The sequence below is a fragment of the Girardinichthys multiradiatus genome, chromosome 10 (assembly GCF_021462225.1).
Source record: "Girardinichthys multiradiatus isolate DD_20200921_A chromosome 10, DD_fGirMul_XY1, whole genome shotgun sequence".
NCBI lineage: Eukaryota > Metazoa > Chordata > Actinopteri > Cyprinodontiformes > Goodeidae > Girardinichthys > Girardinichthys multiradiatus.
Window position 1 is genome coordinate 2,895,249 of NC_061803.1, and position 19,494 is coordinate 2,914,742.

The window sequence follows — 19,494 nt, forward strand, 5'->3', positions numbered from 1 at the left end:
TTTTATCTAAATTAAATACCTGTTTACAACTAGAAAAGCAAAACAGACCATAACATGTCGCTATGTAGGGAAAAAACTATAACTGGAATGAAATCGGCAGAATTCACAGAAAACTCAGGCTAGTAGCTTTAAATGCTGCCGAGTTGTGACACATACAAACAGACGTGTCGAAATCCAGCTGGAAAAAAGTCAAAGCCTGCTCCAGACTTTCCTGTTAGTCGGATTACCTCTTATATTTGAAGCCAGATGTTTACATACACTGTACAAAAAGACACATGGATTTCATTTTTCTCACTGTTTGACATGAAATGAAACTAAACATTTCAGTTTATGATCAGTTGGTTACTCAAATGATTCACTAAATGCCAGAATTGTTTTTACTTGCTTTTCCAAAACTCTAAACTGGCTTTTTATATTGCTTATGGAGTGATGGCTTCTTCCTTGCTGAGTGGCCTCTCAGTTCATGTTGGTACAGGACTCGTTTCATACTGGATAATGACACTCAGTTACCAGCTTCAACCAGCATCTTCACAAGGTGTTCGGCTTTTATTCTGGGATTGACTCACACATTTCCCACCATATCTGTTCCTCACTGGGACACAGAACCCATCTCCTTCCTGAACAGGATGGCCTAACGTTCCCATACTGATTAAACTTGCATATAATTGTTGGAATAGATGAACGTGGGACCTTCAAGCATCTGGAAGTAGGACCTAAAGAAGTCCACAATTCTCTTCTTGTGAGTCTCTGATTAACTCTAACGGTATAAACCACCCTAACAGAACCATCCAACGCCATGACAACATCATCTGGACTTTTGGAAATTGATTGAAGGCACACTACCCCAGGCCGGGAGTCGAACCCAGAACCTTCTCAGTGATACCAACATGCCGGACCTGCAGTTGGTATCACTGAGGACCTCTCTTCATACAGTGTATGTAAACATGTGGCTTCCTATTTATAGATTGAGAAGCCTGGTTTTTAAGCACAAAAACGGAATGTGAAAAAGTCCCAGTGCAAAGCTGCTGCGGAGCCGCTCGCACTGCGGGGTATTTTGTACGCTTGCGTCACACGTCAGCGATGAGTGTATGCGGCTGGAGGAGGCGGAGGATGGGGGCAGCCCTGATGCTGATGCGAGAGCTTTCGGTGTGTGTGAGAGACCAACATCGGTGGACCGAACCTCGCATGATGGAGCTACTTGGTCTCGTTTGAACCAACGGGTTTTGCCTCGGAACGAGGGGCCGCTGATACGGAGGACGACGCTGGAATCTGGGGAGGAAATAACGGTTTCGACTCGTCACTCCTCTCCTGGCCTGCCTCGGCTGACACAGGTGGACTGACGCCGTGAGGGGAGGAAAAAAGGAGAGGAAATGAAGACATGACGTTGGAATATAAGTCGTGTGACCAACCTGCTTCAGAAAGAACACAACCAGAATTTCTGTTTCGTTAATTAGGTTTAAAAAGGCTGAAATGTTTATCGTGTTAGCTGGCTAGGGGGCTAATTTCTGTAGCTAGTCGGCTAGCAGCTGCCCGACCAATGGCCGTAGAGAAGGTAGATGCTCGAAGGAGGAGTTAGAACCAGTTGCCCAGCATAAATCCAGTTGACCCAACACGGTGGGAACCTACATGTGTCTTCCCGCTTATTGATGAGATTTAGACCCAGCAGCTGGAGCTCATTTCGGCTTCGAGTAGCGCTCTTTCAGTCGCCACGTCGCGCTAGCTTGGTTGGATATTGTCTGAAAAAGAAAAGCTAATGTTGACAAACACCCGCCGCTGACGCTAATTTCACACACAGACGTTGGTTTCAGGTCTGAAGGCTTCATGTCGGCGGTTTAGCAGCCAGCAGGCCGTAGTGAGGGATGCTGATGTTGGATGTGACCCGCAGCGAACCTGCCATGACAGAAAAGCACATTGTGAGTCAAAAGCCTCTGACTTCAACATGATGTCACTGAACATGTCTTCTGTTTTAAGGTAACACTGCAGAGGTTTGGGGGTTTTTCCCGCTGATCCTACTTGTCTGCTGTTACTGTTTACTGGTTTGTTTTTGTTGGACATAACTCATGTTATAGGGAAATATGACGTTTATCCTTTTAAATTCACCAGATATTTAAAGTTCCTTATATTAGAAGCATGGCAGTGAAATTGAAAAGCTGTTTCCTAACCACTGCAGTCAGATAAAAGTTTCTAGGCAGTGGACATGGAGCCTACAGTCGTGTCTGGCCCTTTGGGGCACACTCAGTGGGAGCCAGAGCAGCCATTTCCTCTGGGATTTCAGACCAACAGTAGAGGTGAGCTCAGTCCAAACAAGACTGGACAGGCAGGTTTGGACTTCAGGAAAGGGGATCAGGATGAAACTCTCCAAAAGTGTGTGCAAAAGCCAGTGGCGCTGGAGGACCTCATACAGGTCTCAGCTTTTTCTTGTGAGGATTTGCAGTATGAAGGAGAACAGTCTAGCATTTCTCAAGCTAATGCTTATTTCCAAGGATTGACTTTCAAGGAAAATTTTGAAGGACTTGATGACATCAGTGACAACACTTTGTCATGGCTCTTTTCTCCAGCTTTGGCTGATGTAATGGGGAAAACCTCAGCCAGTAAGGAGTTGACTTTAGAACCAGATTCCCTTGTTGAGAACTCAAATGCCCTCAGCGTTCAGGGTGACCTAATAAGCCTCAGTGTGCCATCCTCTCCTCTTAATATCTCCCGGAGGAATTCTGAATCCAATGAAGAACTGTTTTTGCTAGTCGACCTCTCAGATGAACTTTCTGGTCTCACCCAGGATTCCTCAAGTGAGTTAAAAGCCCAGATTGTTACAGAGGAGCCGCCTCGAGAGGAGCAGGCAGGTCTCCCTCCCTCACAGAGCAGGGAGACTTTGTCACCTGAAACCAGAGACAAAGGTTTATTCCCTGATCAAGTGACTGCTCTGCCTATAACAAGGAGCATTGCTGAGCAAGGTTTATCTGAGAATTGCCATTCACCTGATCACATCAGCGAACCACCACAGGGTTTAGGAGGAACTGTGCCTTTGTTGGATTTAGAGGTGCCAGATTTTGACAGCAGCTTGTGCCCTGCCAGTCTTGACCCTGCTGTCTGCACTGATTTACCAAATAATGTATCGGCTGACGTGTCGGAGGCAGAAGCTACCGTAATCAGGCATATTCCTTTGAAGGAGCAAAGGGAAAATGAGTTACTTGCTCTGGGTCCAACAGATGAACCATCTTTTCTGACACTGCCTGTGGATGAAGATGCCTGCATTCACAATGATCTCACCAGTGAGTGCAACTCTGTGGAAAACATGTCTGTGGATTTGATGGAAGACCAAAATAGTCATGTTGCTAAAACACAGTCGTACCAGGAGGAAATGGCTTTGGATCTCTGCTTGACTGTTGAAGATGTTCATGATGACTCCTGGGACGTAGAACAGCAGGAGACTATAAAGGGAGGAAACATTCCTTGTTTACGAGCAGAGGAGAGGCTGATGGACCAGCCTGAGGATTCAGATCATCTTCATCAGGTGGCTTCTTTTGATTTGTCAGTTCAGGACATAAACATTTCTTCTCCGGAAGCTGGATGGACTAGTGAGCAGGCTGTGGAGATGATCTCCCACTCTGAGATGGTGGGGAATGACTCTCTGCCAGTGGTCTCAGCTGTAAATACGAGACAAGAAGATGCATCTTCGCTGAAAGCTGTGTTCGACGCTTTAGACCAAGATGGAGACGGCTTTGTCCGTATTGAGGAGTTTATGGAGTTTGCGGCCGCCTATGGAGCAGATCAGGTGAGAGGGGCTTGTGTTTGCGCCGTTTTTCTTTCCAGGCGCCTCTTCATAGCCGTGCATGATGGTTGAAACTCCGTGTAAAATGATCCACGGCTCCATTTATTATTGATTTCCTGAGTGAGTCTAAAGGCCCTGCTGCAAGAAGCCTGTTTAATTCAATCACTTAAAATTCACCATCAGTTGCTGTCTGTATTTCAGGTTTTATACAATCAAATATATATTTCAAGTATTTCTTGTCCAATTTAGCTTCTTGGTAGCAATTGTTTTTGTTTGGAATGATATTAATGCAGCATATTTGGTGAATCTATGCCAGGATTAGCAGGGCATTTGTCTTTCTGGTGGGGATTTAAGAGCTTAGATCTGGGTTACATTTCAGATAAATCTGCCAAGCATATTGTTTGTCATTAATTCAGTCTGGCTGGAAACTTCCCAGTATGTCCAATGACAAAGACTCATGTTCATTTACATATCCTGTGGTTTGGGTTAATCTCTTGTGGTGTGACTAGTATTCTACTTCAACCTTTTGCTGTTCAGTTTCTTCCCCTCTTTATCAGATCAAATACATTTTTATTGCTACAGATCTTTGGCCGTTATGAAAATACATCTGTAAAATATGCATTTAATTTAGGTGCTTATGGAAAGGTCACCTGATTTTAGTTTCATTTCCTATCGGCTGTAACTGCATTAATCAGGAGGTCCAGCTCAGTGTTCGTATTATTCGGCACAGCTTTATGTAATCAATGATGAAACTTAATTTAAAGTTGTTTTGTTTGTTGTAAGAACATTTTAATACCCTTTTTATATTTGTGTTTTTACCTGACTTGGCTGATTTTACCCGGCTCTAGTTTCCCTTCTCGAACCATAATTTAATCAGATATATGAACAGGATTCAGAATATTTTTTAAGCCTTTCTGTAGTGATTGGTTGATTATTTATAAGCATGGGTCAGATCAAACTGCGGTGTGAGAACAATCATTGTAAAACAGATCTTTAATATGTGAAATGAACTGTTTTGGAGTCAGCGTCTGAAGCTAGCTTTAGCATCTTAATAATAATGATGGTTAGAATTAAGAAAATGGCAGTCTCTGAAATCAACGTTTCAGCCTTCCTGTTATCATCTGAAAGTGCTGCTCTCTCTCACAGCCGGAATAAACTGCAGACATTTCTTGAGAAGCCATAGGAAATGGTTACCTTTTTTAAATTGCTTCATGTAAATGTTTCCTCTGACTTTATTTCTTTTAAACGCCCGTTGCTGAAAAGCCTAACTTTGTCTCCTTTACTCAGTAAAAGCATCATCACAGAAGAGTGTGTAGGTAGCGTAGGTGCTTTGGTTGACCTGAACAAGACTAGCCAGTCACTGGTCAGACAGTTGACTGGGAAAATCTCAGTCTGTTACCCAGATTAAACAGAATTTCTGGAACCTTGTAGACCCTCTGTGGCCCTCATCATCCAGACATACAGATCACAGCAGAGTGTTGGTGCTGATCCAACAAGGTTAGCACTTACACACACAGTGACTGCATCTTTGCTGTGGCAGCAGTTGCTTCACTCCCCTCATATCAGCTGGAATACATGTGAAATTTGCCTCTTCATATTTGACTTGGCCTTGCCCTCATATGTCCTTGCAGCGCATTAATCTGATGATAACACAGTTCTGAATAACATCCATGGCTGAGCAAGTCCAATCCACAAAATTATACTTTGGGCAGTGGAGGTAACAGAAGCATTTTAGCATGTGGTTGGGAAAATCACAGGGACAAGAAATGAGTGATACGTGAGAACATCCATAAAACAGTTGGAGACGGAGGTTATGGCAAGCCCAAGATGTATAAAATATTTCCTTTTTAAAGCTAATTATGACACTTCTTATTTTGTGCATCTCTCCTTCTGGACTGGCCCAGTGGCTGAATGGTTCTTATGATGTTGTGAGCTGGAACTGGGGTTTGCATTTGACTATCTTTCACCTCTTCCCTGTAAACCTGTCAGACGGCAGGAAAGTTTTCATCCAGCATTTGCATACATTCAACTGGTTCTTTTAGGCTAAACATGCAAATGCTGTCCATGGAATTGAGCTCAGGATATGTTGGGGAATGATAGGAGTTATATTTATGCTCACACATACTTTATTGTCTACAATATTTGGTTTGAATATGATCATCATAATGGAGCGTCTCAGTGTGGTTGGTAAGGTATAGTTAGTCTGCTGTTGGTCTTTTCCTAAAGACAGATTTCCGAGTAGGAAAGGACTTCCTTCTATCCATCTGAGAGGCTTTTTTTTCATGACCTCATCATTTGTATGATGACCTTCCGATGAATATGTGTACCCCAGGGGGAAATATCCTGCAGCTTGCATCTTATTAGTGAATTTCTTTGTTGAAAAGACCATTTTAGCCATTGGTCTCTCCCTGGGTTTGACCCCAATTCTTCACAAAAGCTAGTGGACTGCATTGTGGCGGTGTCTCCCTTTTGATTCGACACCACCGAGCCAACTTTGGCCGGGCTGTTTCCTCCCCCACCACCCTCCAGCACCTCTAATCTGTGATGGAATGTCCCATAGTCAGACTCATCTTCTCTCTAGTTTTTTTCTGAGTTATTTCCCCCCCAGAGCTTTAAGATTATTGCTGCACCTTTATTGTTCCCAACCTTACAGTCATTTTCTCCAGTTTATCATTAAAGTTACAAGATATTTATGTCAGAACTAATTAGAAATCCCCTCTGTGCTGCAGGTTATTCCTCTTGGTGAGGTTATGCACAGCAGTGGTCTGTGTGGAGGCGCTCAGGCGTGCCTCTGCACTGATTAGACACAAATAGAGGAAACAGAAAAACCACAATGCTTTGCTGCGCCTCTAACCAGTGGAACTGACTGTTGCAGTTGAGTTCGGTTATTTGAGGCTGAACTAAATATATTATTCAGTAATGGGCCAGTATGAGATTTTCGCAGTATAATCTTTTACTTAAAATAAAATTTAAACTAAATGTATATCTATCATGGTATAAATGCTTTTATTTACAACAGAAAAGCAACAGTTATCCCCACTAGTTCTAAAAACGGGTTTATTACAGTATTATTTCAGCCTTAAAGTGTTTTTGATTTTTAAAAGCAGTGATCTAGAATAACCCCTCCGCTAAATATAGTTGTAGTTCATTAAGTAAATGGGCTTATTGTGCAGAATTTGGGTTTTTGCTGTTCTTAGAGTAAGTCAGGCTATCTGCTCTGGTAGCCAGCCCACTGAACATTCAGCTGCTTATCAGACAAGCTTGGCAGCTGTAGCTTTAAGATGGATGTAAGGTGGCTTTCTACAATCAGGGTAGTTTCTGTGGTACTTTTTCTCTCCCCTCCCCACCCGCTCTAGTAACCGCAGGAACCAAGGTCCAATCAGATAAAGCGCATGGAAATCTGCAGGCTTTGTAGGGAGGCAGTACTTTTTGGATGGACCCTAAACTGTAGCTGGAGGTTTTGTGGTGATTTCTTGCTGGTTGAATATTCCCATCATGCTTTTCAGTCGTCCCCCAGTTAACATTCAATTAAGCGACAGGAGTTGTCCAGTGTGTATCAGTGTTTTTATAGCTTTAATGTTCGGATACATTAATAATATTATTGGATAACCTTTGTGGAAATGTTAATTGTCTCAATCAATGCCTCGATTCAAGTCGTGTGTTTGACCCGGATCAGTTTTTCCAGCTGTGGTTCAGCTTTCATCACGTTTACCTCCAGTTTTTACATCAAATGTAGTAGAAGCGACCCGGCTCTGTTCTACTGGGACCTGGTGCTGCTGTAGTCTCCTAATAACTCAGATGTAGGCCGTGGACATCTTTGAGGTTGAAACTGTTGTGTTTAGGATCCTGCATGGTTGTGAATGACCCGGTCTCTGTAGCAGAGCACATCCGGTCTACCTATTTGCTGCTAATTATAACAGACGAGTGTCGTGTTCTCACCTCTCACAGCAGAGGTGTTTCTCAATAGGAACATAATGACTCATTGCTGCAAGGTGGAAAACTGAAAGCTAAACGCAAACCGTTACCTCTAACCTCAGTCGTGCATTTCTTTGATCGGGTTCAGCCATCTGAAGCCACAGTTAATATGGAAGCATCTGTACGTGCTTCAGCAGATTTTAACCCGAGTCTAGCAGGACTTTAAACATCAGACCCAGATCAGAAGCTTTGGGTTATTAGGATTTTCCAGCCCTTCGGCTTCTTTGAGTCAGAGCTTAGCATTGCTAAGGAGATCAACTTGTTTTTATTTGTAACTGATCGAAGGAGCGTAGGAGAGAACAGCATGTTCATGTTGTCTGCTTCTTTTGCCAAGAAGTAAACCTCCAGAAGTCGGACATTTTGGATCCAGCTTCGTCTTCATTATCCTGATCTTTGGAAAGAACCAGCTACTACACGAGCTCCTAGCTGGTTCCCAGGTGGGGGTCTTTGGGGGATTTATTTCCACATCCATTTAAAAAAAAAAAAAACTAACTGAAGGGATTGGTTGCCTGGATACTGGTGGATGGAAGATGCAGTTTGTAGGTGCGCTTATGTAACCCGTTTTCTGCAGCTTCTGCCTCTTCGCTGCACAGCTTCATGGTATGAATTTGGAAGCACGCAGCAGAGTTCTAGTGAGTTTTTCTTCCTCATGTTTGGGTGACTCCCAGTGTCTTTTCTTAACAGTGTAACTAGTTTAAAGACTGTGCCCTTTGTACTGTGTGATCACCTGCTATAAAATCACCATTGAACCCAATTCAGTTCAGTTAAACACTGAATCTGCAACTATTTTTCTCCTGGAGGCCAACGGCGTTTTTATTGGCAACTTTCTGCTCTGTAGCCAGAACATTCTTCCGTCTAAGTGAATTTATGCAAAGTGTGAACTCTATATTTTAAACCAACCTATATTTGGGTAGAAAACATTTGCTCTAATTTTTCAGTATTACATATTTTCTCGTTTAAGTCATAATCTAAACTCTGCTGATTACCAAAAACGTCCTGTTACATCATTTATTATATCATTCCAAACAGCTTTATAGGTTTCTTCTGCTGCTTTGGTGAAAATAAAATAAATATTTGCCTTTTTTTTTTGTTTTTTATTCAGGTGAAGGATCTAACAAAGTTTTTGGATCCCAGTGGTCTCGGAGTCATCAGTTTTGAAGACTTCCACAGAGGAATCTCTGCGATTAGCAATGGAGGTGAGGTTGAGGCATCATGTCTTACTGTTTCTCCTCATAGCTGTTTCTGATTTTCCATGTTTGGTTCCTGTTTTCACTAAATCGTGTAGCCTGGAACCCTGGTCTGATGCCGCACTGCATTCCCCGGGATCATATTATTTATCTTTTTTTTAGTTCATTTAAATAGGGGTTCACTTGGATAGCCTTACTTTCCGACATGTAGCTCCGTCTCTTCTTGACCAGAACCAGGGCTTCTCTAGTTGTTAATCAAGGCATTTACTGCTGTCTACGCTCTGTTCTAATCTATCCCTCAGCTGAAACCTCTTTCTGCTTCTCTCCCATCCTTTCACTATGTTACTTCAGCTTTAAAGACGTAGAGATCCAGATTTCGGAGTCTGACGTAGCGGTGTACAGTATTTGCTGGATGTTTGGCCCACAGCATGACGATGCCACTGCAGCAGTACAGCTGACGTCTCAGTCCACCCATCCTACTGGTTTCTAGGGTTCCATCCCAAGGCTTTCTGGGTTGAACAGCTGTGGTTACTGACTGCATGAATAAGTAATGATCTGGAAAGTGTGAGATGCAGAGACACATGGGCTGATTGGCTCGGTTTCAGAGTGGGAGTGACAGAGATGAGGTTTGGACAGAGTGTCCTATTCGCTTCAATTATTTACTTTCCTGTCTCTGGCCTGGCCACTCTGTTTCTAATATCTTCATCTCCTCCTAGTCAACACTGTTGTAAAATCACAACCATATGTGGACAGTTTTATATAAAATGTCATACATGAATTTTAGTAGTTTTCACCTACATGTAAAATATGAAACTAGAGGTAGGTTTCAGCCTGGGATCGTCACATGATTCCCTTTGTTGCCTCAGCAGAGCAGGTTAAATACGACTATTCTTTAATTTTTACCTGAAACAAATCATCATCCGATCCTCCAGATCGCTTTACCTCCATTGTTTCCACCTCCAATGTAAGAAAAATTGTAAAATGAGCCAAAACCTGTGGTTCTGACCCGAGTTGTAGTTTCAGTATCAGCCCCCCTCCCTTGTTTAATTTCAGTTTTCCTTTAATGAAGACATTCCTGCAGGCCGTGGAAATGCCTTCTACCCTGTCATGACTGTGGAATGTCTGAAACAAATCTGCATCCTCTCAGTCTGACACCATGCCAAGATTCTGCAGGTGTGTTGTTCAGCAGAAGGCAGCTCCTCTGGTGCCGATCCGTTTGACGAGGGCCCGTTTCAGTTTCGCAGCCTGCAGTGTCTTTGTGCCTCCAGAAGGGTTACATAAGACCCGGGGGCACAAATACTCTTGGGTCTGCTGGCACACTGGAACCACTGTTTGTGTTCTTTTCTCCCAGCAAGGTGCTATTCACAGCTCTGTTTACTAGATACAGCAGCCGCAGTGCCTGATGGGACTTTCATTGGTGCGGCTCAGGTTACCTCTTCAGTTCCTTTCAGTGGAAGGCCTTTATTGACAAATAAAAAGCTGATGTGGGTTTCTCCTCGTCCCGTTTCTGCTGTTATTGTGCCTCTGGTCCTATTGCTCGCCTCTGTGGTTCTCTTGAAATACAAGCATAAAAGTTAGATAATGTTTGGACCAGTGTCATGCTTGTATAGCTGACTGTAAATATGCTGAAGTAGGACATTCTGGACCCAACCTATTGCAGTGTGTTGTGTTCATACACCTTGAACTTCTTTACAGCGCTACAATCACACGAGTCATTCAACGTGATGGACCAGCATAAAAACGTGCATAATTGTGACATGGAAGGAAATGATTTAAAACGTGTGCACCTGCAGGTCTTTCTGGGTTTGTCTCGACCAGCTTCATTTTTTATGAAGCAGCTGAAGCTCAGTCAGATTAACCTAAAATTTCACATTTTCCCACACAGATGTAGACTTTGACTGGGCCATGCTTTGATCTAAATTGTTCCAGTGTAGCTCAGTGTGTTTTATGATGTTCTGCTGAAAGGTGAACTGGTCCCGCGTCCTCTAACGGGCTTTCTACCAGGGTTTTCCTGTATTTAGCTCCATGCATCTTCTCATCAACTCTGACCAGCTTCCATCTCACCGAGGAAAGACTAATTGGTTGTTCCTCAGCTGTTCATCACTGTTTAGTTGGTCTTTCATGTTTAAATCCCAGTAAAAACGTTAACATTCAGGGTTGTAATGTGACAAACTGTTAAAGCTCAAAGTGTATGAATACTTTTCCAACATACAGCTGCAAAACATTCTAAAAGGAAAATTCATTTTTCAAATATGTTTCATTATTTCCATCATGGAACTAATGCTGTTTGGAAAACTCATTGATTTTACACCCAGTTTTAGTAAATAATAATGTTATACTGTTGTCATGTGTGTTGACTTGTTTTAAAGCGTGTTTAAAGGAACATGGAAGTCTGGGAACCTGCTATAATTAACGTTATAATTCATGAGTTCAGTTTTTTCCCATGGTGCCAGTTTTTCAACACAGAACAGAAAGTAAACAGACGAGGACACTGATGTTCTTCTGTCTTTATATTAGCTGTTTGCACATCCACCGCCGGTCCCTGTGTTTGCTTAGCCTTTTTTACTGTCTGGCTTTGTTGATTCTGCTCACATTAAACCTGCCTCCCTCCTCTCATATCACCAGGTCCAGAACCACAGCTCTACAGCTACAGTCCCGGGGACGGAGCCGTTGGCTGTCCAGAGGAGTACGATGAGGTGAGGTGTCCCTTCTGGTCCACTTGTTGTGTTCTCATCTCCCAGCGGTACCTACAGTGTGAAGGCCATCGGCTGAACTCTCCGTGCTCTCTGACTCTTCCCGCTGTAACTCACAGAGTGGCTTGCCGGGCTATCATTACCACTCTGAGGGCTCCACAGGCTGAACACGCTGGTTTGGCCGACGCTGAATAGGATCTGGCAGTCGAGGCTTTGTGTTTTCCTTGACAAAACTTGAACTGGCCGGAATGTGCAGCAGTTTCTGAATGTGTGAAGTTGTGTTTTTGCAGTTGTGGTCAACATATCTGGAATTCCTGCCTTCTCTTTTGTGCAGAACTTGTATATTTAACCTGGATTATTGTTGGGTTCTGCGGGACTGCAGGGTTCTGCTCTCCTGTGCTCTTTGTGAGTTGGAACTTGTTTTCAGTGGCACAGTGTCAGCACACTGCCCCCTGTTGTTATTGGTTTGAACTACAACTCCTTGTTTTCAAGAGTCAAACGTTTTTCCAACCTCAGCCTAGTTTGAGTTTCTGTTGGAGGTTAAAACATGAAGTCGCTACCGATAAATGTTGATATAACAGCAGATGGAAATGAATGTGAAGATTAGATTCAGATAACTGGACATGGTTCTAGATCTACAGCCTAAAGTACCTGTTAGAGCGTTCATTTAGATGTTTCCAGGTGATTTAATTATTCATAGTGTATTTGCATTTGATTTTCAGCAAATTATCACTGAAACATTTATTTATTTCCTCTAGATTCATCACACACTGATATATTTCAAGTGGTTATTGTTTAATTTTGATGATGTATGATTAATGAGAACTCATTTTCTCTGAAAATTTAAATATTACATAAGATTGATCATTCAAAAGTGAACCTTTTACTACAGAAACTTAATTCTGCTGAAAGTTGGTGACCGCTCTATCCAGTTTCTGGGCTTAGGCTCCTTTTGCATGAATTACTGCATCAATGCAGCACGGCATGGAGATCAGCCTGTGGTTCTGATGAGGTGTTCAGGAAGCCCAGGCTGCTGCTGTTGCCATGGTGATTTAAAACAGGTTAGTACTTTTAGCAGCATGGGCCGGTACCAAGTCCTGCTGGAAAATGAATTCCTCTCCATAAAGCTTCTCAGCAGAGGGAAGCATGAGGTGCCCTAAAAGGTCCTGGTAGGCAGGTGACCTGATGAATCACAGCGATTCTGGAAACGTCACACTGGATCTCAGGCAGCTTGGATCCTGTGCCTCTCCACTCTTCCTCCAGACTCTGGGATCTTTGATTTTCAAATGAAATGCAAACTTCATTTTCATCTGAGAAGAGGACTTTGGACCTCTGAGCAGTGGTCCAGTTCTTTTTCTCCTAAGCCCAGCTAAGACACCTCTGATGTCTCTGGCTCAGGAGTGGCCTAACACAACCAACGCTACAGTTGTAGGCCTGGATACGTGTGGGTATGGTGGTTCCTAAATCTCTGATTCCACCTGCGGTCCAAACCTTCTGAATCTTCTCCAAACTCTTATGCAATCCTCTCAAAGCTGCAATTATCTCTATTGCTTGCGCAACTTCTTTCTACCATAGTTTTTCCCTCCACTCAACTTTTCATTAATATGCTTGAACACATCCAAGTTCTCTAGAAATGATCTTTTTGTGGCTTACCTCCACACTAGAGTGTCGTGGACTTTCTACTGGATCAGTCTCGGGTCAGCAGGTTCCCACATGATTGTGTGGATCAGAACATTTCTCTATTGGAATCCTTTTTTTTTTCCATTGTTGCTCTTGTGTAGTATTGTGAGAATCTGGACTTAGGAAATGAGGTGTGAAACACCCTGTGATTGATGTTCCAGCTGCTTTGGTTGCTGTTTACTGGAACACGTCGGCAGAGGTTTGAAGAAGGTTCCACACGTTTGAAGTACAGCCCACACCTGTTTCTGCGGCCTGGGCTTTTTTTCTGCCAGATTTCTGGCAGGCGAATTGGTGGACTGGACTCTCAATGGCTGAGCTGTTCTGTAGCTGTTTGCTTTCAAAACAGTTAAGGTGAGGGTGGAGTACCTGGATCAAGCACGTTTTTATCCTTTTAACCTTTCCCTTCCATGTTTATATCCTTCTTATCTCAGTTGTACAGTATTTCTGAAAGCTCCACTAATTAAAGTAACATCATTGTGTTCTGGCGCTGCTTCTCATGGCTCGACATCAAATTAGTCTGTTGTTTTTGTTGGCAGCCAGTCTGATCCGACAGGTCGGTGATGTTTGGTCCTCATTCACAGCAGCTGCTGCAGCCGCCCAGAACATGGCTTAATGATTTATACAGTTACAGTGGGACAGGAAGTGTAGCAGCCATCCAGCTGATTGGGCCAGGAGCTGGCAGGAGTTGCAGCTAACTTGGGTTAGTCTTTGGACTTTGTTTCAGTCTCCACCCCTCTGACCACCCAGTGGAGCTGAACGAGGCGCGACAGTGTTATGTTTTCCTCCTAACCTCTCTCTGTCGGTCTCTGAGAGGGGAAAGTGAAGAAGTTTTGAAAGGAGCTATTAGAAGGTTTTTTTATGGCTGGTCGGTAAAAAACAAGCAGAAATGATTTTGGATATGGTGGACATCCCTCTGGGCCCTGCTTCTTCTGATACTTCAAGTAAACTGGTACGTTATGCTTTTCTATGATACCTGAGGACCTCTAGTTGCTTCCAGCGCTCTCCTTTACCATGAGTCAGTATTCAGCTTGTGGTATTAGTTGGTTGGTAAGGCGTCACCTTGTTGCTTGGAGCTGCTCTCTGAAAGCTTAACTTGTGTCTCTATCCACTGACACTTCATAACTTTAGACTGAACTATCAAAGTATTTAGATCTTAGCAAGTCCAAGTAAAATGTATTTTTTTTAAATTATTTGATTAGCAGATCAAATACTAAATTAGTTTCAATCGTTCAATAAAGGCATCAGAACTGAAGCGTCATTTTGTTTGTCTATACATGGATCTATTAACATGTGCTTTGATGCACATTTGAGCTGATTAAAGATCAGATAAAGGTTGGGGGAGGTCGCCTTGAGGCATTAAAAGGGATAATCTTGTAATTCCTTCATTTTTGGGGGGTTTAAAGCTGCCACCTCCATTCAGTTATTGAAATAAAATCAGTTTGTCTGGGTTGTAGTCCTAAACATGTATCAGCAGGTCAGACCTCCAAGAAAATGAGAAATCTGATTTCAGCCTGGAAAACCTGATCTGGTTCTAAACTTGCTGTAGAATAAATTATTGAATACTATGGATTTCACTGACAATGCAATGATGCTGATCCTTATCTGTTTCTGCAGCAAAATGAGGTAACAGACAGCGCCTACCTGGGCTCAGAGAGCACATACAGTGAGTGTGAAACCTTCACCGATGAGGACACTGGGGCACTTGTTCCTCCTGAGATGCACGAGGATGTGGAGACAGACAGCGGCATCGAAGCCACGCTGCACGATCCTGAGGATGGTGGAAGCAGGTCTGTGTACATTTTACTTGGTTTAAATTTGGAACAACGCGGACATCTTTCTATTCATCAACTCTCTGATCTGGTTGTGCTTTTTGACACCGGTCCGGGTAGATGTGGGATCCATGCTGGCCACATCCAGCCGAAGGTTAGCCCTGGTCTGACCTTTTACACAAGATCCCATGACTTGTGACTGCGTGTCCAACCCAGGATCTCCTAAGTTCTATGTGTGTCTCCGGGCAGGTAAAACCGAAGCTGGAGACTGCCCCCACTATATTGACTTATATTTAATTCCTGTGTGCGCTCCGGTCTGCAGACTGTAGGCTGAACATAATGCAGCCTTTACTTCCATCTTTCTATGATCTGTAGAGCTGATGCACCAGAACCTGTTGCCAAAGTTTCAGAAGCTGTTCAGGAGGATCATTCTGCTCTTCTTCACTGAACTCTGGGTTGTAGGAAGAGCTGTTGGCATTGAATGCTGTTATTAATGTTGTTCATTCAACAGTACCTGAGTGCAGAAGTGATTAGTTTGTTTCCCTCTGTGGAATCGGCTGCCTGGCATTTTTTATGGCAGCTGATGAGTGAAGTGGCTGATGGGATTGTTTTGTCAAACATCAGGAGGAAGTGCAGTGTGCCCTCTGTATCTGCTGACTGTGTGACACGTCTGTCCGGCTTCATGACAGATTGCAGTGGTCTGGTGTTTGGACTTCCCATTCCATGTGTGAGCCTTGAATTCCAGGAAGTGTTGATTTGGCGTTTTTCTACTCTTGTTTTTCCTTTTCTGTCTTACTCCGGCAGAAACTAATCTAATTCCTGCATCCCTCTCCCATTTACTCATAGCATTACCTGCCAGTTCTGCCACAGCTGACTGGACTTTAACTGTTGGACCGTCTGACTCCGTGGCCTTCATGTGCTCCCGTTCAGCAACCTGTTTACCAAACACTCGGCTTACCTGAAGCTCTGAGCTTTTGTTGCATCAGGAGCTTCATCATGTTCAGTCTTCAAGCAGATTTGGATTCTCAGTAGATACTCCAGAGCCTTGCAAACGTGTTCATACCGCTCGACATTTTCCACATTCAGACGTCAGTTATTTGGATTTTAAGGTGGAGAATAATTATAAAGTGGAAGGAAAATTATACCAGGATTCCAGATTTTTTTTTTCTTCTTTAAAAAAATTGGAAAAGTGTGGTGTCCGCTTGTTTTGACCTCCTTCGCTCTGATGTCCCATAAATAAAATCTACATGCCTTGTAGAAGCTACCCAGTTACTGTTCAGTCTGTCATCTGACCATGGAAAGAGGATGGACCAACTTCAGTCCTACCAGGACATGGACCACCTAAACCGTCAGGAGGGAAAAGGAGCGCATTAACCAGAGAAGGTCCATCGTAACTCCACAGTTTAGGAGGGAGAACCTGTTGACAGGACACTCTACAAATCAGGCCTTTATGGATGAGTGAGAGCTGCTCAGAGTTGATGGATAAACCAGGAAGAAACCCTGTTAGACTTCAGACAGGGATGAGCTTTACCTTCCAGCAAGTTGACTCTCCTTCCACTCAACAACTCTGGATTACTTTGTGTTGGCCCGACACATAAAACCCCAACCAGGAGGTTGAAGGTATGTGGTCACTGCTGCTGAACTCTGTGTACTGATGAAACGAGACTAATCATCCCGTATGGAGAAGCTTGAAGTACCACCATGGAGGCCAGGTAGATGAACCAATAGGAGAATATGCACTGAGCTCAGGATTAACAATCTAACGGGATTAGTCCCTCCTCTGTCCTGCCTGTGTGTCCCCATACACACACACACACACACACACATTTGGCCTTGGGCGATCAGCAGGACTGTCTGTCAGTTATCGCTTAGCCTGAAATCTGATTAAGACAATCGGTGAAGCCCTCACCGGTACAGCCTTAAATCTTTGTGCTTCATGCAGCAGCTCGGTGGTTTTGTTCCCTCCGTACCGGAGAGTTGATGTTTTGCTTCATATTGCTGTGACCTGTGAAGCTTCAGGATTCCACTCTGGTTGTCAGGAGTTTTAACTCCAGTTGCCCCGAGGCTTTCACGCCAGGGCAGCGGAGGGCGTTCCGAGATGCGTTCCCGCTCCTCGCCGGCCTTTAATGTGGGGGACCTCGGTATGGGGCCAGGTTGTAAGAGAATGGGTAAAGGGTAAGTGATAACAATGCTGACTTCAAGACTTAAATCCAGCAATTTAATGCCGCTATTTGTGTAAACAACCAAAATGACTAATGTCCTTCTGCTGGGAAAGCAGACTTTTCTTTTTTGCTGATTCTGACATCCTCATCCTGCGTGGGTTTCAACATCTCCAACACATCCTTTGAACAACAGGAAAGGCATCGCTGAGCTTTCCCGTTAAATACATCCATGATGGCCTTTACTGAAGCTCTTACTCTGATGTAGAGCGGTGGTGAAAACACCCTCCGGTTGGGGTCTTCAGCTGTAACCCCCACAGATCACAGATGTCTTCACGGTTACAAAAACAAGACCAAAGGAGGCCTTGGGATTAATGTGAATTAACAGATTACCTTTAAAGACGAGCTACTGAAGGTGACCAGATTGCTGCTGTTCCCTGGGAAAAGATTAATTTACTGTAAAACCTGATCGGTTCCTAGTTGATCGGGGTTAGAGTTATTCCTAACCCTAAATTGGTTTTTGTTTTTCTGGATTAAAATGGTTGCCTGCAGAAGTATTTACACCCCTTAAAGTTTTTTTTTTTTTTCATTTTGTTACTTTGTAAGCACAAACTGTTTGTTTTTGTGGCGAATTAGTGTGATAGACATTGAAAAGGTAGAGCATAAATATGAAGTAGTAGAAGTTTTGTTTTTTCTAATAAGAATTTTAACCCATCAAGAAATGTTCCCAGTTGAGCTTGGTTCTCTGCGGCTCCTCCAGAGCTACAATGGGCCTCTTGACTGCTTGTCTGATATCAGTTTAGATGAAGTGCCATGTAGGTTTGCAGTAGTCTTCACAGAAGAGCTGCGTTTATACTGGGATGTATACCACACTTTAGAATATTCCTTGAAATCCACGATTATGTGCTTCCTTGTTGGTGTGTTGCATAGAATCCCAGTAAAATGCATTGAAGACTCTGGTCGTAATGTGACAAAGTGTGCAAAGTTCACAGAGGGCAAAGACGTTTTCAAGGCAGCTTTCCTCAAATTCATGGTTGAGCGACTGTTAAAACCCATTTATGCATTGCTTTATAGCTGTAATCTCCATCCTCTCTGACTTGGACCTGGAGTAAATTTATTTTGTGCTGATGCTGTTGCGCACACCATGTTCTATCCATATCTCACTCAATAACCCAATCTATACCTGCCTCCCTCAGGTTTTCCCTGAACTCGGAGCTCCACAGCCACTCCTTAGTGACGGTCATCAGTGGAGAGGAGGAGCACTTTGAGGACTTTGGGGAGAGCAGCACGTCAGAGCTGCTGCTGGAGACGAGCGCGGACGGCTCCATGGGAGAGGGTGACTCCCCTCTCACAAAGCCACCTGAGCAGGTCAATGGTTCGTCTGTCATTGCTTCCAGGTATGAACTTCACTTCAGATGGCTGCAATTACGCTGCACAAGAAGGTTTTCCACCAGGCTGATAACTGACAAAATCTTCTAGCCGTGCTCACTGATGAGACGCGTATCTCTGTCACATTCCCAGCTGCACGGTCCAGCCTTGGATTCACTTCTTAAAGTTCTTCAGAGGAAAACTGATTTGGATGTAAAAAGTTGTTAAGATCTTCTTCGAGATGTCCGTCTCGTTCCTGTCTGCCAAGGCCAGAATAAGATGGAAAATAACTGTAGACTTGTCCCATCAGGCTTGTTGTAGCGAATAGATGGCTGAGTTTTTGTGTTTTTTACTCTCCTGTCTTTGGGCTTTCTGTTGTAGTTTCAGTGATGGATTGTTCAGTCTGTCAATGTTTCAGCTGGTATCTGCTTTAATCTGGGACAGACAGCAGTGGCCGTTCAGAACAGAACATCTTGAGTACGTTTGCTCCTCTAACACAGATACAGACCTGCTGAGGGTGTCATCTATCTGCTGCAAAACAAAACACAGAAAATACAACATGGTCACATTCATTTCTGATTAGAATTTCTTATTCTGGCTGCGTTTTCCTCCTTAAAGCCTTTAAGCCGGATAATGCATAATTCCCACTTGGGTGATATTTCCCAGATTTGCTTTGCCAGGAAGCTCTTAACTGCCTTGTTCTTGTAACGCACCGATCGTATGGGAATAAGCTGGAGTAACTGGTTGCTAAAAACACTTGTTCAGTCATGACCTCTTTGTTCCTTCCTGTGGTTTGTTCAAGTCCTTGTCACCATCAGAGCCTCATTGAACCCCTGAAGAAAGTTGCAAAGTAGAACTAGGAAGCCTTTAAATGTTATACAAAAAGTCAAATTA

At 43.5% G+C, this 19,494-nt stretch overlaps 1 protein-coding gene across 1 annotated transcript in view; it reads left to right on the forward strand.

Moving 5' to 3' along the window:
• Nucleotides 1-1,923: 1,923 nt before the first annotated feature.
• Nucleotides 1,924-19,494, forward strand: part of rab11fip3 (RAB11 family interacting protein 3 (class II)) — a 29,634-nt gene continuing 12,063 nt past the window's right edge. Inside the window, exons 1-5 of the mRNA XM_047376898.1 lie at nucleotides 1,924-3,772; nucleotides 8,847-8,940; nucleotides 11,557-11,627; nucleotides 14,919-15,091; nucleotides 18,429-18,629. Of these exons, the coding sequence (XP_047232854.1) occupies nucleotides 2,198-3,772; nucleotides 8,847-8,940; nucleotides 11,557-11,627; nucleotides 14,919-15,091; nucleotides 18,429-18,629 (2,114 nt within the window). The 5' untranslated portion in view covers nucleotides 1,924-2,197. The remainder of the gene's footprint in view (nucleotides 3,773-8,846; nucleotides 8,941-11,556; nucleotides 11,628-14,918; nucleotides 15,092-18,428; nucleotides 18,630-19,494) is intronic.